General features: G+C 43.6%; 1 protein-coding gene across 4 annotated transcripts in view; it reads left to right on the forward strand.

The window, feature by feature from the left end:
* The first annotated feature begins 6,030 nt into the window (after positions 1–6,030).
* Positions 6,031–13,733, forward strand: part of RASGEF1B (RasGEF domain family member 1B) — a 29,628-nt gene continuing 21,925 nt past the window's right edge. Inside the window, exon 1 of one of the 4 annotated variants that reach the window (XM_061350868.1) lies at positions 6,031–6,119. Coding sequence is in view for 2 of the 4 variants with exons in the window: in XM_061350870.1 (XP_061206854.1) it covers positions 11,354–11,398 (45 nt within the window). In the remaining 2 variants the exon portion in view is untranslated. Of the gene's footprint in view, positions 6,120–11,180; positions 11,399–11,969; positions 12,112–13,733 lie in introns of those variants that run through there. The other 3 variants (XM_061350870.1, XM_061350867.1, XM_061350869.1) reach the window with 3 other exon arrangements.

The raw sequence follows: 13,733 nt of genomic DNA on the forward strand, positions 1-13,733 counted from the left end.
ATTGCAGTACAAGGAAAGACCTCCAAAGCATCACTGGCCAGAGATCAGGCCTGTTTGTCTGGAATAGCAAAAGGCGGCCATTCATTCAGGTAGGTGATATGTCACTGCATCGCCCCTTCAACAGGCTTTCCCACCTGCAAGGATGGCACAAGGGTTTTTTGGCTGCCTGTGTGAGTGTAGCAGTCCACAGAACATTATTATTCAAACCCTTAAACCTCTGCCAGACTGTTAATGTCTTAATGCTTATTCAAGTGTCAGGGAGCCCTGGCAGATGTCAGAGTAAATGGGTGGCTGTCAATAAGGAAATTACTTGCCATTCACAGGGTGATTGCTGCAGTCTGTCGGGTAGCATTTGAGAGAAAGGGTGAGGAAGAAGGGTGAAAGAAAGGGTGAGGAAGAAGGAGAATTTGTAAATGTTTCCTTGTCTTGAGAGGATGAGAGAGAAACCTCCAGCAATAGCAACCATAAAACAATAGCTAAACAGAAGTAAAGATCAAAACATACAGCTTTGGAAGAATGCTACTAAAGGAAGGACTGGGGGCTTTTAAAGCTTAAGGCAGTTGTCATTGACACAGCCTGAAGCATTTGCAGTTGTGACAAGCCATTGGTATATTCATCTTTCACTGCTTGCTTCACACAGAGGTTTCATAGGAAAAGAAACAGGACTGTGTGGTACCTTACAAGGGACAAGTGAGCAGTGCTTCAGAATGGCTTGCTTTGTCTTCTGGGGGAGAAATTAACACCCTTGAAGGATGCCTGTCTTTCCCTTCTGTTCCCACCTATGTCAGCGCTTAGCCTTGTCTTTCTCAAAGGTGAATGGCTTTAGAGATTTGATGTCCACTTAAACAATAGAAGTACCTTGTCAAGTTCAGGTGTGTGAAATGACTGCATGCAGCTCTCCTTTCAGAGTTCTCTGCCCCTGAAGCACTGAGGTTCAGGAGGTGCATATTCCTTTCACTAGCCTGACAGATGACACATAGTTTGATTCTTTTGTGCTTTGCTTTGCTCACCTGGGCACTGCTTACCTCCTTTGCAAATGGTATTGAGCTCCAATGGACATAAGTCAATTTGAGAGATGTCACAGTTTTAATTTCTTCTGTAAGATTCCTCCTTAACTATATGTCATGGTTATTATTCCAATACTCAATTTCCTTATCATATATTCTCTCTCTCCAACATATAATATTTGATCCTTCAACCTTTTTGTCAAGTTTTTCTTCCTTTTCACGCTGTCTTGATGCTAACATGGAAGGCACTGAAAATACAGAAGTCTCGCCATCTTCTAGTTCTGGTGCCCACTGAACAGAAGGGGGTCACTTCACTGCAAGTCCAGCTCAGCCCCTGAAACCTGGGACTGATGCTGTCAGTCATGAGAAGGTCTGAAACAAGCACGCTGTCAAATTCTTACATGTGTTCTTGCATTAAAGGGAAAACATTAGAAGCAAATTACAGCAAATGTATTTTTTTCAATTTTCAAGTCCCTGTCCAGGGCTTTGTCACAGGATGTTCTCCTTCAATAGTTAATAGCAACAAATAAAAAGCTATAGTCAACACAGGAACACAAGCAGTAAGAGTAGATTTTTGTCCACCACCTTCCCAGCATAGCATAAATAACTTTATCTGAATTTTGCCCTAGCCTAAAGCAAGCACCTGCCATCGACACTTTTATCTCCAATTGCTTAACATCTGACAAAGCTGTAAACAGCTAAAATTGAAGTCACATTATGAAAAATCCATTACGAGAAATGTTTGCTTACCAGTCAAGTGCCCTGAGTGACTGTACGTCTCTTAATCTCCACATACAACCACTGCATTGTAACACCTCTCCATCTAAACACTGAAGACTGTGCTTGAGTCACCCTGTCAAATCACTGAAATAAACAATTGCAAACCAGAAGCCAAGACAAAGTTTAAGTGATTGCTAGACTGCTCCCTCTAAATGTTTACAGTGTGAATTGAAAAGTCAGACATGGTCAAGAGTTTTGATACCTGCTCAGCAAATAATTGTACCTGTGCAGGTGTCCTGATTTCAGCAGTAGCTATGCGCACAGGTTTAAGTGTGTGCTAATGTTGTCAGACTAATGCTTACTTCTGAATTTCAAAGAACTGACTTTAAATCCTTCCCTTCCATCCATTTGTATCAAGAGTACTCTTTGTGTATCAGACTCTGCTGAGTACTTTTTGAAATGCCAGATATGTTGTGCCCTTTTTATGTAAAATGACTTCTCTACAGTGAGTTTAATGCTACTTTTCATTAACTTTGACTGTCTTCTTATTTAAAACCACAGGTTAGTTTTGGCAAGCATTAATAGCTCTTAAGTGATTTGTAATCTGTTTTTAATATGCTTCTAACCCAAGTTCAAAATGAATAAACATAGGGCTTAAATGAAACCTGATGTCTTTCTGCTTTGTGTGAGGAAGTGCTACAAACCACAGGGTACGAGTCGATGTATTTGCTCAGCAACAGGTACTAAACTGAAAAAAGAATGGGTACTGGCTGTTTTGTCTTAATTATTCTTTTTTGATGAGAATGTTCTCTCTTTATGCTTGAAATTCAGCATCATGTAACCGTTATACAGACCATGCTTGCAGGATCTAACCAGTCAAAGATTACTGGGTAAACTGAGGGAAGTGGTTTCTGGTGTATCACATGGAAATGTTTGGCTGGGACCCATAGCACAAGCAGTACTACATGGGATTAGGAAAAACCCAGAGACAGGGCAGCGACGGGGGGTAACATGTAGGTTGTTTTATCAGTAGACAGATTTTCAACCACATGACGGAAGTTAGTCCACAACCGAAGCTGCATGTAGTTAACAGCTCTATTCTGTGTATTCCCAGGCTTGGTGATTTTTCTGAAGTTTCTTTTCCTCAAGTCATCTGATGCCATTAAATATACTTTTCCCCTCCATTCATTATATATTCTTATGTTTTGGGGAAACACTGGATAGTATGAATATGTTGATAGGAAGCTACTAGTCACCAGAAAAGTAAACAGAAATATCTTAAAAAAATACATTTTAATTCTCTATAAATATTGAAATTTTGGGAGTTTAACTCCTGCTTCTTTAGCAGTCTATAGGAGTATTGCTGTTTCAACCTGCCTTTTCTAGAGTGCATCTGAAAGCCAAGGAGCCTGGTTACAGTTGGCCAAAGCTGTAGCTTGTTTGCACATGTGGGCCCTGAGGTTTTAAATGTCTACTAGATACAAAAATCTCTTTGTCTCCTAACATCCAGTTTGTTTCGAAGTAACACATTCCATGTTCATATTCAGATGAAAAAAAAAAGGTTCTATGGTAATAATGGAGACACAATGGGGCTGTGGATGAAATTTTCCACAACATAAATTAACAGGAAAAGCAGAGGTCTGCTTTGCAGTCCAAGTCTGTAGCCTGTATTTCTACCACAGTGGAGGATTGCATGTTAAAGCCTAGGCTAGATGCTGGCTTTCATGCCAGTAGATCTAGCCATGAGACCCAGGCCTGCATTTTAGGAGAACATTGCCTGCACAGCACTTGTTTAGTGAGCACTGGTCTAACTGGTTTATTCAGCACCCATCTGGTGGTTTTGGTTTACTTTTCATTTGTGCTTTATTCTCCTAATGTGAGAATTAAGCACAAATTAATTGTGTTGCTGTTGTGAGCACTACCATATAAAAACTGGGAAGAATAAACAAGCCAAGCAAGTGAGCAATGCAGACTGGGCATGTTCTGTGTTCGAAATGTTGACTCATAAACGTACTTCTTACCTCCTTACAATCCTTTATCTCTTCTCAACCCATGCCAAGCTATTCATAACCATTTGCAATACTGTAAATGGGGCCTGAGCAATGCTCAGCACAGCAGACAAATTACCTCACTTGCTTAACATGATACTTGCCTACAGTCCACTGAACTGTAGCATTTGCCAGTCTTGCAGCATCACAGTGCTGCTGATTCATGCACAGTGTTGTACACTCCATGCTCCTCTGGGGTAGTTTTCTCTGCCAAGGAGCCCACAGGTTGCTTGCACCAAAACAAACCAGGAGAGATGTGTCTGTACATGCAATTACTTCAGTAAACTATTTCTGCTTTAATCAAAGTTTGTGTTTGAGAATGCGTGAGACAAGGGGAGGGGAAAAACAGATGTTTGTCCTCAGATCTGAGAAGGGTGAAAGGGAAAGGTGAAAACCCTTTATCTGAAGTCCAAATCTTTTTCTAGGACATTTCTTGCAGGTTTCTTGCAAGTTCCATGTTCCTCTGAAGAGAAACAGGAATCAGGACAATTAAATAGTTTATTGCATTAGGCAACCTGTCACAGAGAGGAAATTAAGGTAGAAATATCACAGAGCAGAGCCTAAGTGTCCTGGTTTCAGCTGGGATAGAGTTAGTTTTCTTCCTAGAGTTTTGTATTCAGTCTGAGAACAGTGCTGACAACACACTGATGTTTTAGTTGTCGCTCAGTAGCCCTTACCCAATCAAGGACTTTTCAGTCTCATGTTCTGCCGTGAGGAGGGGCACAAGGAGCTGGGAGGAAGCAGAGACAGGACACCTGACCCAAACTAGCCAAAAGGGTGTTCCATATAGCAGCACGTCATGCCCAGTGTATAAACTGGGGGAAGCTGACCATGAGGGGCCGATCACTGCTGTGGTGAGCAATTGTATTGTGCATCACTGTTGTTCGTAGGGTATTTTACTTTCCCCTTTTTGTTTTCTCTCTCTCTCCTTGTTAGTTCCCTTTTTATTGTTAGTATTATGTTGTACCCTATTTTAGTCATTAAATTGTTCTTATCTTGACCCACCAGCTTTACTTTTTTCCCCATTTCTCCCCCCATTGCACTGGGGCAGAGGGGGGTGGTGTGTGAGCCACTGCGTGATACTTAATTGACAGCTGAGGTTCAACCATGACACTGAGGAAGACACCTAACACCATCCTCTGACACACTCACCAAAGTGGGAAAAGGATCCAGATACGTGTGTAAGTGCTGTGACTTCTGACTTGGCATTGTGTCATCTTCCTTCAGAAGTAACACTGCAATATCATTTTGTTATACTTCACATGATACGTGACATTGTGCAAAGGGACAGAGCAGGCTTTTCTGTGAACCCAGAACTCAAAGACTTGCAAGCAATTCGTAGAATCCACAGTGAGATCACATGCAGCTGAAAGTCCCAATTCCAGAATGGGAGTTACATGGGCAAAGGCATTCAACTACTGAGGACAGTTTTTCTTCAATTAGTGAAAGATCTAATGCATGTCACTAGCTTTACATGTGAAACATGAGCTCTGACCTGGCTGCTGCCTCCCAGTCAGAAGGTCTGAGGGGTGGCATTGCTAGGATGGAAAGTTGGTGTACTGCTGCTTAAATCTCAGGTTCAGCTGCACCTTAAATGTGTGCATGCAGCTCTGTTTCCCTCATCTCAGAGAGTTTAGAAGCACTGCAAAAATCTTGGTGAATGATAAGGATCAAGAAATGACTGGGTAGACCTGGACTTTCCAGTCTGGAAAAGTGGTGACTGAGAATGCTGTGCAAGGAATGGAGAAAACTCACTGCTCTTAGAGTGAGTAGGAGTGAAATGTTTGTCACTCCATGCAAGAGCAAGGGCATATTAGATGGAAGCTAGTAAGCCGAGTTATATGATTACATATAATCACACAGCGCTTTGTGCTGGAAGGGACCTTAAAGATTATCTAGTTCCAACCCCCCTCCCCCCCCCGCACAAGTCCTTTTTGCAGCCTGTTGTGGATGGGCTGCAGGCGGCACTGGGTGAGTCCTGGAAGGACAGAGCCCCAGAGGGCCGCTGAACGGACAAACAGCGCTGCGCTTAGGAAATCCCCTGCGCTGAAAACACAAGGTGGGAGGCAGTACCGTGTATGTGTGCCCGGCGGGGCGGAGCGGGGCGGGGAAGCAGCCCTCCCGCCTCCCGGCGCTCCGCCTTCCGCCCGCGGTGTCCAGAGGAGGGGAGCGGCGGCGAAGGCGGCCGTGGGGAGCTGAGCCAGGCTAAGCCAAGCCAAGCCGTGCCGGGCTGTACTGTGGCGACCCGAGCTGAACCGAGCCGAACCAAGCCAAGCTGTGGACGATGTGCTCCTGCAGGCAGTAGAGCAGCGGCTGGGACTGGGAGATCCTGCGGACACTTCAGGTACTGTCCGGGGTGTCTGCAGCATTCGAATGTGAGTCTGGCCATCCATCCATCCATCCATCCATCCATCCATCCATCCATCTATCTATCTCTCCGTCTGCTTGCTAGTCCCAACAGGATGGCCTTTTTCCTTCTGGTGTTTATATCCTTACAATCTACCCGGTTCTGTACAGCCAGAGATGCTTGTTTCTGGGAGATCAGGATAGTCGGAAGGGGAGAGAGACCAACCCAGCAAAAAAAAAAAAAAAAACAGCAGAAAAAGCACTTAGCAGTGCTGTGGTTGGGTCCTTCTCCCTGCGCCCTTCCCTATATTAAGATGGAACGGGGTCCTAAAACTGCAAGATGTGATCTTTCTGTGGCTGTAGTCCTGGGAGAAGCTTTCCCCGTTTGTTCTTTCTTACGCCCATCAGTTCAACTGATGGATGCTTTTTTGGATGGGAGGGATGAAAATGCAGTAATGTGCCAGATTGTGGTTGTAGGGCTGTGTAAAATGGGTGTGTGGCAGGACAGGTGGGGGGGGGTGTCACCCAAGTGTGTTTATGAGCTTCTCTTTTGCTGGGCTTCTGCTGTGTGTGAATGTGGTAGAACTTTAAGTCCCCGCCCGTGGTGGATTAGGTGGGAACAGGTCAGGGGCAGATGGAGAATGGCTGTTAAATGACCCAAGGCCAATGTGTTGCTTATCAGTGACATTTACTGCGCCTAGGCCAGTCTGTAAACTAAGGCAGTCCTAACAACAAGCAGTGCCTCCCTGTCTGCCTGTGTGTAAAGCTAAATATAGCACTGAGGAATAAGGAAAACAGTTTCAGAGGAGCTGAATGCAGCAAATGAGAGCTGACTCGTCTCAAAGGAAAAGAATGGCCTGAGAAGTCAAAATAACCATGAACAAAGAGGTCCTCTGTGCCTCAGGTAGACAGCTATCTGTCTAAGTGGGAAGCGTGGAGGGGCTGCTTCCAGTGAGATTGCAGGTGCGGTGGACTAACACAACATGCTGTGTGTGAGAAATGGAAACTTGTGCAAGCAGGACCAAGTCTCTATTCTGTCTCTTTGTTTTGAAAGCCAAGAGCAGCGTTTGAGGGATGGGTCCTTCAGACTTATCTTACAGCTTCCAAATAAGATGTCTTGGAGAGAAGCTGGTAATCAGATGAAAATCAATGCTGAGTATACTCAAGACAAGTGCCTAACTGGTGGGCTGTGCTGGAGAGATTTAATAAGTAAAACCCAGCTCTGATTTTAGGGTAGTGATGGGGATATTACTCCCTTAAACATGCAGGACTGAAACAAGCCATTATAGGTTCTCTTAACTCTTTGTGAAAGAGGAAATAAATTATTGTGTTATTGGGGGTTAAAGCTCATAGCAGTGCCACACACTGGGTAAAATGCTTTTTAGTATGGTACAGTGAATCCCCACTGATACACGCTCTTCATGGTTTCTTTCTGTGGAGGTTTCTGGGGGCAGCACAGTGAGGTGTTACGCGTGCTCCGGTTGTATGAGTTATCTAAACAGCCCTTGGGGAATGCAGTGAATCACTGTACCTGTTCATGGTCTGTAGGGTGAGCTGCTGTCACACCCGTGTCAGAAATGACAGGCACAGTTCAACAATACCCCACCAGCGAAAGAATGTGAGCTGAAAAAAGAAATGACAACATGGGCAGGATCCTTCTTAGCTACCTTTGACCACATGGCTACCTGGGCATTGGTGTTACCCTTGGGAAAGTGCTACAATGCTAAATGGTTAAAACTTATTAGAACCGGTACTCTGAAGCACCTCTGAAGTGATCATCCATGGAAGAGTTAAGTGATGTTTGGGGTCAAAGATGCTGAATGCTTCTGATAACAGAGACACATCGTGGCTGTAAGCTTTTCTGAATATCAAGCTCTAGGCACCTAGTGCAAAGAGAGGAGGTGTAAGAAATGTTGGATGGTTCGCACCCCAGAGATTTCCTGTGTAAATCAGAGGGTTAAGAAACTTTTTCTGTGCAGGCTGCAGTCAGTGAGCTAGTACGGATTCTAACCGGAATGCCATTATGCTTTGAAAACGTGGGGGAAGCTGAGTAAAATGACATGGGTAAGAGCGAGCTTGTGGTGTTCATCTCTCTTGCACACCCCTGATGTGGGTGTGTCCTTCTTTGCAACTGTGTCCCTGCTTAGTTTGTGGGGCTGACAACTTCCATTAACTGTGATCATTCTCACCCATTTGGAGAGATCAGCGTCAAAGCTCCAGCATTGTGCAGAGTAGCTGTCATAAGTGGTTTAATTTGAAGTATGGTCTTCATTTAAAGCATGGTCAGCATGGCAGAAGTCAGCTCTCAATTTTTTAGATGATCTGAACCATTTATTTCTTTATATCTTTATGCAGTGTTTCTAAATAAAAAGCTAATTTTGCCTTTGTCTCAACACATCTTCCTTTTCTCCAGTCATTTGAGCACTTTCTGCTGTTCAGTAGATGGTTGGGCAGTACAGGAGAAGCTGTTGGTTTGCATAGGTTGCCTATGTTTCAGTGAAGGAGGCAGAATTTGTCCTGGATTATACTTAAGCATCTTTTCCCGAATGTTAGTAGATATACAGGTGTACTCTGCAAGCCCTGGCAAGTGTCCTTTACTTGGTGTGGGTTTGTGGGACTGAGCCACATCATCTAATAAACACTTGGCTAGAAAATGAGCTTGCAAACAAAAGTTCGAGACTCATTTAGCAGCCACAGCAAGGACAATGCCTAATATACAAATAGGAGGCAAAGACTACCTCTTGCTGAAAGCTATTGCGAATTTCTCCATTATAGCTGCTGTGAGAAGTAGTATTAAAAAAAAAACTGGAATCACTATAGTGAGGAACATGAACTGGTAGTATTCAGTATGGCAGTGTTCTTAATTAGAAGATTAACAGGATCATGGAAACAATGCAGCTCACTCTTAACTAGGCAGCTCTAGAATTGCATTCCATGATTCAGATCCACGTGTTTTGACTGTTTTGATTCATTAAAATGCATCTTCTACCAAGAGTAAAATGTTCCCCAGGTCACCTGCCCCTCCTACAGGGCCAAGTGCTCTGCTTGTGTCTTGTTGCATCTGGAAATAGGGCCAGAAATACCAGGTTACTTGCCAGGTGAGAGGTGAGCCTGGGAAGCTGTGAGTCTGCATCAGCCAGCACAGTGAGACACTTAGATTCATAAGCAGCAAGACAGAGGATAAATATGCTTGAGTCAGACTGGGGAGTGGGATATTTTCTGAGATAATTGGTCTCATTGATACAAGGCCAGGTGCTTTCCTCATGAAAGCAGCACGCTGACCTGACAGAACCTGCCCATCAGGGCTGCAGGTTGATCCTCCCTCAAACACGCTTCAGGGATTCAGACACCATTAGGCTGCGTTTACAATGATCTCTTCACAACCCGAGCTGGTATATGTTTGTTCAATACCGTAACTACTGTGTGTTGACTTAATAGGTGTAATTGTTTCAAGGCAAGGATGCTTTGACCCATTAATCTCAAAGCCCAAGGGTCCACCTCCAGTCGAGCATGAGAATTGCTGCTGGATCTCAAAGGCTGACACAAATCAACGCTTGCAGTGTGTGAGTGGAGGAGATTCCTGCTATGGCCCTACCTAGACTAGGGAAAAAAAACCCTCTCCAGTCAGTTTGGCTAGACTTGATTCTTCTTGTTTGGCTGGACTTCTTGATTTCCCAAGGAGTCAGTCAAGCTCACTGTAGCTAGCTGTTTTACAGGTACCTATACCTCAGACCCAGCTCTGGTCTAGAAACCACTGGCTGACGTTCAGCCCAGGTATAAATGGGTGTGAGGCAAGTGTTGCTGATCTGTATACAGAGCTGTATTTGCTTTCTTAAGTGCTAAAGTGGGACCATCTCTCTTATCTTCAACCTAGGTGTTAGAAGGTGTATTTGTTTTTTTGTTGCTGTGGTTTTTTAATTGAAGTATTTCTACTACAGAAACTACACAGGTTTCAACCTATGCATGTGTCAATAAAAATTCTGTTTATGGAAACATAAGGTCTTAGAAAATGGAAAACCAGAGATTATGTGAACTGTTCACCTTAAACCAGCATTTTTACTGCATCATCTAAATGAAAAAGAGACGTATGGTGATGAGGTTTTAGGTAGAGCCAGTTAAATTACATTTAAGTGCTGTTATTTAACACTATTACAGCCTGCTGTTCTAAATTATAACTTAGCTTTCTGTTACGATTATAAAAGGGAATGGTGCTTTCTTCTGAAGCGTACTGTAGGTTTCCCAAAAGGCCAAGCATGGATGTCTGCAAAGAGCAATATCTTTTGGATTCAGAAGGTGTCTGTCTTTGATGAGGTTGAAGAAGGAACTGTGTCAAGACAGCTTCATGCTTAAGGCTAGTACTGTGCTTTTGGCATTAATATAGTGTGATACACCTTCAGTACCCCTTTAGAAAAAAGATCTTGGAACTTAATGAAAGGAAATAACCCCACACTAATCCCTCTTTGTACTGCCAAGCACAGGAATGCACTAATGAGAAACTGAGTGATTTGACTCAAGCCACGTGTGGAGCTTGTAGCAGAGTCAGAAGGAGACCCAAGGTCCCAGCTGCCATGTTTATGCACTGAAAAGATTCTTTCTCTGTTGACTGTGCAGGGATCTGTGAAGAGTTCCTGATGAAACTAGTTATCATCATGAACTAGTTCAGACCCACGCTTAGCTACTGCCCGTGCAGATAGAGAAGGTAAATCTGTTGCCCTAGGTCACTTGAGATAAGTTAGGATTACAGAGGTTCACATCCTTGTCGCATAAAATGGAACATGTTCCCCAAGGTTAGTGGGTGTGTATTACCACTTTGAAATGAGTGATACTCTTCTAATGACAGCGTAGGGGAATCTGCTTCCATCTCTATTGACAACATAGATTTTCTGTTTCTTCAGTGTGAAGTACGCGTGAGGCACAAAGTATGCTACAGAAATTATGAGTGTCAGGGCTCTGATTCACTGATGGGGATGGCATAGCACGGGTGACATCTCAGATCCCAGCCGCCCACCCCACCCCGTGCCCCATTCCTGGACAGCTGAGGGACTGTGAATCAGCTGCTGAATCATTCAGTTCGCAGCGTGATGTTCTGAACCAAATTATCACTGCTGTTTGCTTGCCTTAAAACTCCTGACTGCAAACTGCAGCCATTCATCATCTGATTGATGAGCAGCAGCGTGGGAGGCTGGGGTGGTAACCTCCTCGGGTCCATAGAGCTCTGCACCTTGCTGGTGGATGGGAGCCTTGATGGAGCCAGACTGCCGCTGGCTGAATAGACAGGTGGGATTTTAGGCTTTTATGACTGTAATGCATAAGAACAAATAGCAAAACCTTTCTGTACTTCACATGGTGCAATTAGGGGAATGCTGTGTGCTTCTACAAACCCACCTTGCTTCAGTGAGTTAGAAAAGCGTAAGGCTTTTATAGCGTGCATGTGCTTTCTTTGCATTTAATATACTCGTACTCTTATTTCAAAGCTCTCAGTTTTGCCCTCCAGCCTACTTTTTGTGCTGCTCAGCCACCAGGCTGGCTGCCTTTCCTGATGGATTTGGAACAAAACATAACACACAGGACTGCAGAGATCATACTCAACTCGTGCTCTCATTTGGGTTTAGACAAAGTGCTTGGAGGATGGGCTATTTATGAGTTTTACTAAAGGAAACAGTTGGCAGAGGAAGCTGTTTCTTAGCATGGTCCCAGTATCTGTTGTCTAGCAAAACTGCTTTGCTTTCAGTCCAGCTGTCTGCTCATAAATTTAGGTGTAAAAGAGTAGCACCTGCATTGTCTGTTGTTGAAGATGGGCGGTATTTCATTGCATGCTTTGGCTGGTCGGAGGCCTTTGTGCATCCTTTTCCATTTTACTCACTCTGTAAATCACTCAAACTTCACAGGAGTCACTATGGAACATGGAATGGACTAAACTTTTCTAGACTCTCTGGTGGCTTGTGACATATAATTACTGCTGTTCTAACCCATCATGTTACTTCTGACAGGTACTTACCCTTTATGGTTCATGTTTTTAAACTTCTCCTCTGAAACCAGTATATAAAAAAATAATTGTGGGATTGTCAGAGATTTGCAAGGTTAAACACACCCCTCCCCAACACCCCCCCCCCCCCCCTTTTTTTGGAGAACAGCCTTATTTTGTCCTTTTTAACAGTTGTGGCCTCCTCAGTTTTAACCTACAGATGGAAATCTCAGCTGTGTTGTGATGATGGCAAGATACGAGTGTTGAGAAAGCTAATACACATATGCGCTTCTTTTTATGTTCTGTGTTTAACTCTGCTGCTGTTGTGTGTCCAGCAATACAGGCAAATTGTTTCATATGCTTTAGTTGGGAGGAACATATGTCCTGTCCTCTCCCTTGGCCTGGGTAATTTTCCTGTGATTAGGATTTTTTCCATGGTGTAGTTTGCCTGCGTGTGTTTGTCTGGTACTGCAGCAGTGCTGCTTCATGGCCACCCTCAGCATCATTAGACTTGCATCATTCTTCCTCACCCACAGAAGAAGAATATGGGGAAAGGGTAGAAGGGGTGTTGATTCTTGAGGGGGGAAAAATGTCCATGTCCCTCAAGCAAGCGACATGGATTTATAGCACATTGACATTAATAGGATCTTGTTTTCTTCCCTTTTTCACCCTTTTTCCACAGATTTTGACAAATTTGGGGCATTCTTAACCCCCCAGCATTTTTTCTAATGCTCTTAAACATACACACAAAAGCATCCATATCCATTCATATCCGTTTTGCAGTTCATTATCCAAGGACTTCAGTCTTGAGTGATTCAGGATCTGCTTAATTACTGTGCCAAAGTTCTCATACGTGAGTTATCTTCAGCAGTGTTGCATCTGACCTTCCCACATCATCAGCTGGATCTATTTATAGATCCAAGAAAGGGTTCCTGTTCACATTCAGGAGGAACATGCCTTTCATTGAAATTCAGTTCCTGGTGTGCTCTTTGCTCATTGGGGTTTTTCTTTTTCCTTTTCAGCCTATTGTTGCCTGGATAATTTTTTGAGAACTTTACAGAATTGTTCATCCTCTGCTGTTGTAGTGAAAATGAAGAAGTATCTCAGGGCTCAGTCAGGTTTGTTATGCCTGCCTCAGGTCTTTGTTTGCCCTGCAATTCACTGGTCTCCAGTATGTGCAAGATGTGCTTCTGCAATTATGTCACTGTTCAGCAGTTGTCACCTATGAATAGTTTTAGTCCTTTTGGTCCTCTCTGGTGGATTCCTTTTGAGTAGCTCTTGATCTTTCTCTCAGTTTTAGGAAAAAAGCCCATGTCACTTCTCTTTCCATCTCCTACGTTATTACGAAGTACCATTCTGTACTCTGCCCCTTACAAGGTAATAGGAAGTATTTCTAGGAAGGACAGTATATAGCGGGGGAGCTGTAAGTCAAAGTTGGTGCTGAAGTGACACCACCTGATTTGTATGGCAAATTCTTCATGAAAGAATGGAAGCAAGAAGGCTTGAGCTGGGATAGTTCTGTGAATTTAGTTTCTGCAAGTAAGGCATATGGAATACTGGTAGGGGAGGTTTTCAGTTTTCTTCTCAATAGCTTCAGCTGTAGAATTTCACTTTCTGGTTCAGTGCAAAAAAAAAAAACAAACAGAA

The sequence above is a fragment of the Neopsephotus bourkii genome, unplaced genomic scaffold (genome assembly GCF_033783945.1).
Source record: "Neopsephotus bourkii isolate Nb327-2 ecotype Australia unplaced genomic scaffold, CSIRO-AGI_Nbou_v1 NB_547, whole genome shotgun sequence".
Taxonomy (NCBI): Eukaryota; Metazoa; Chordata; class Aves; order Psittaciformes; family Psittacidae; genus Neopsephotus; species Neopsephotus bourkii.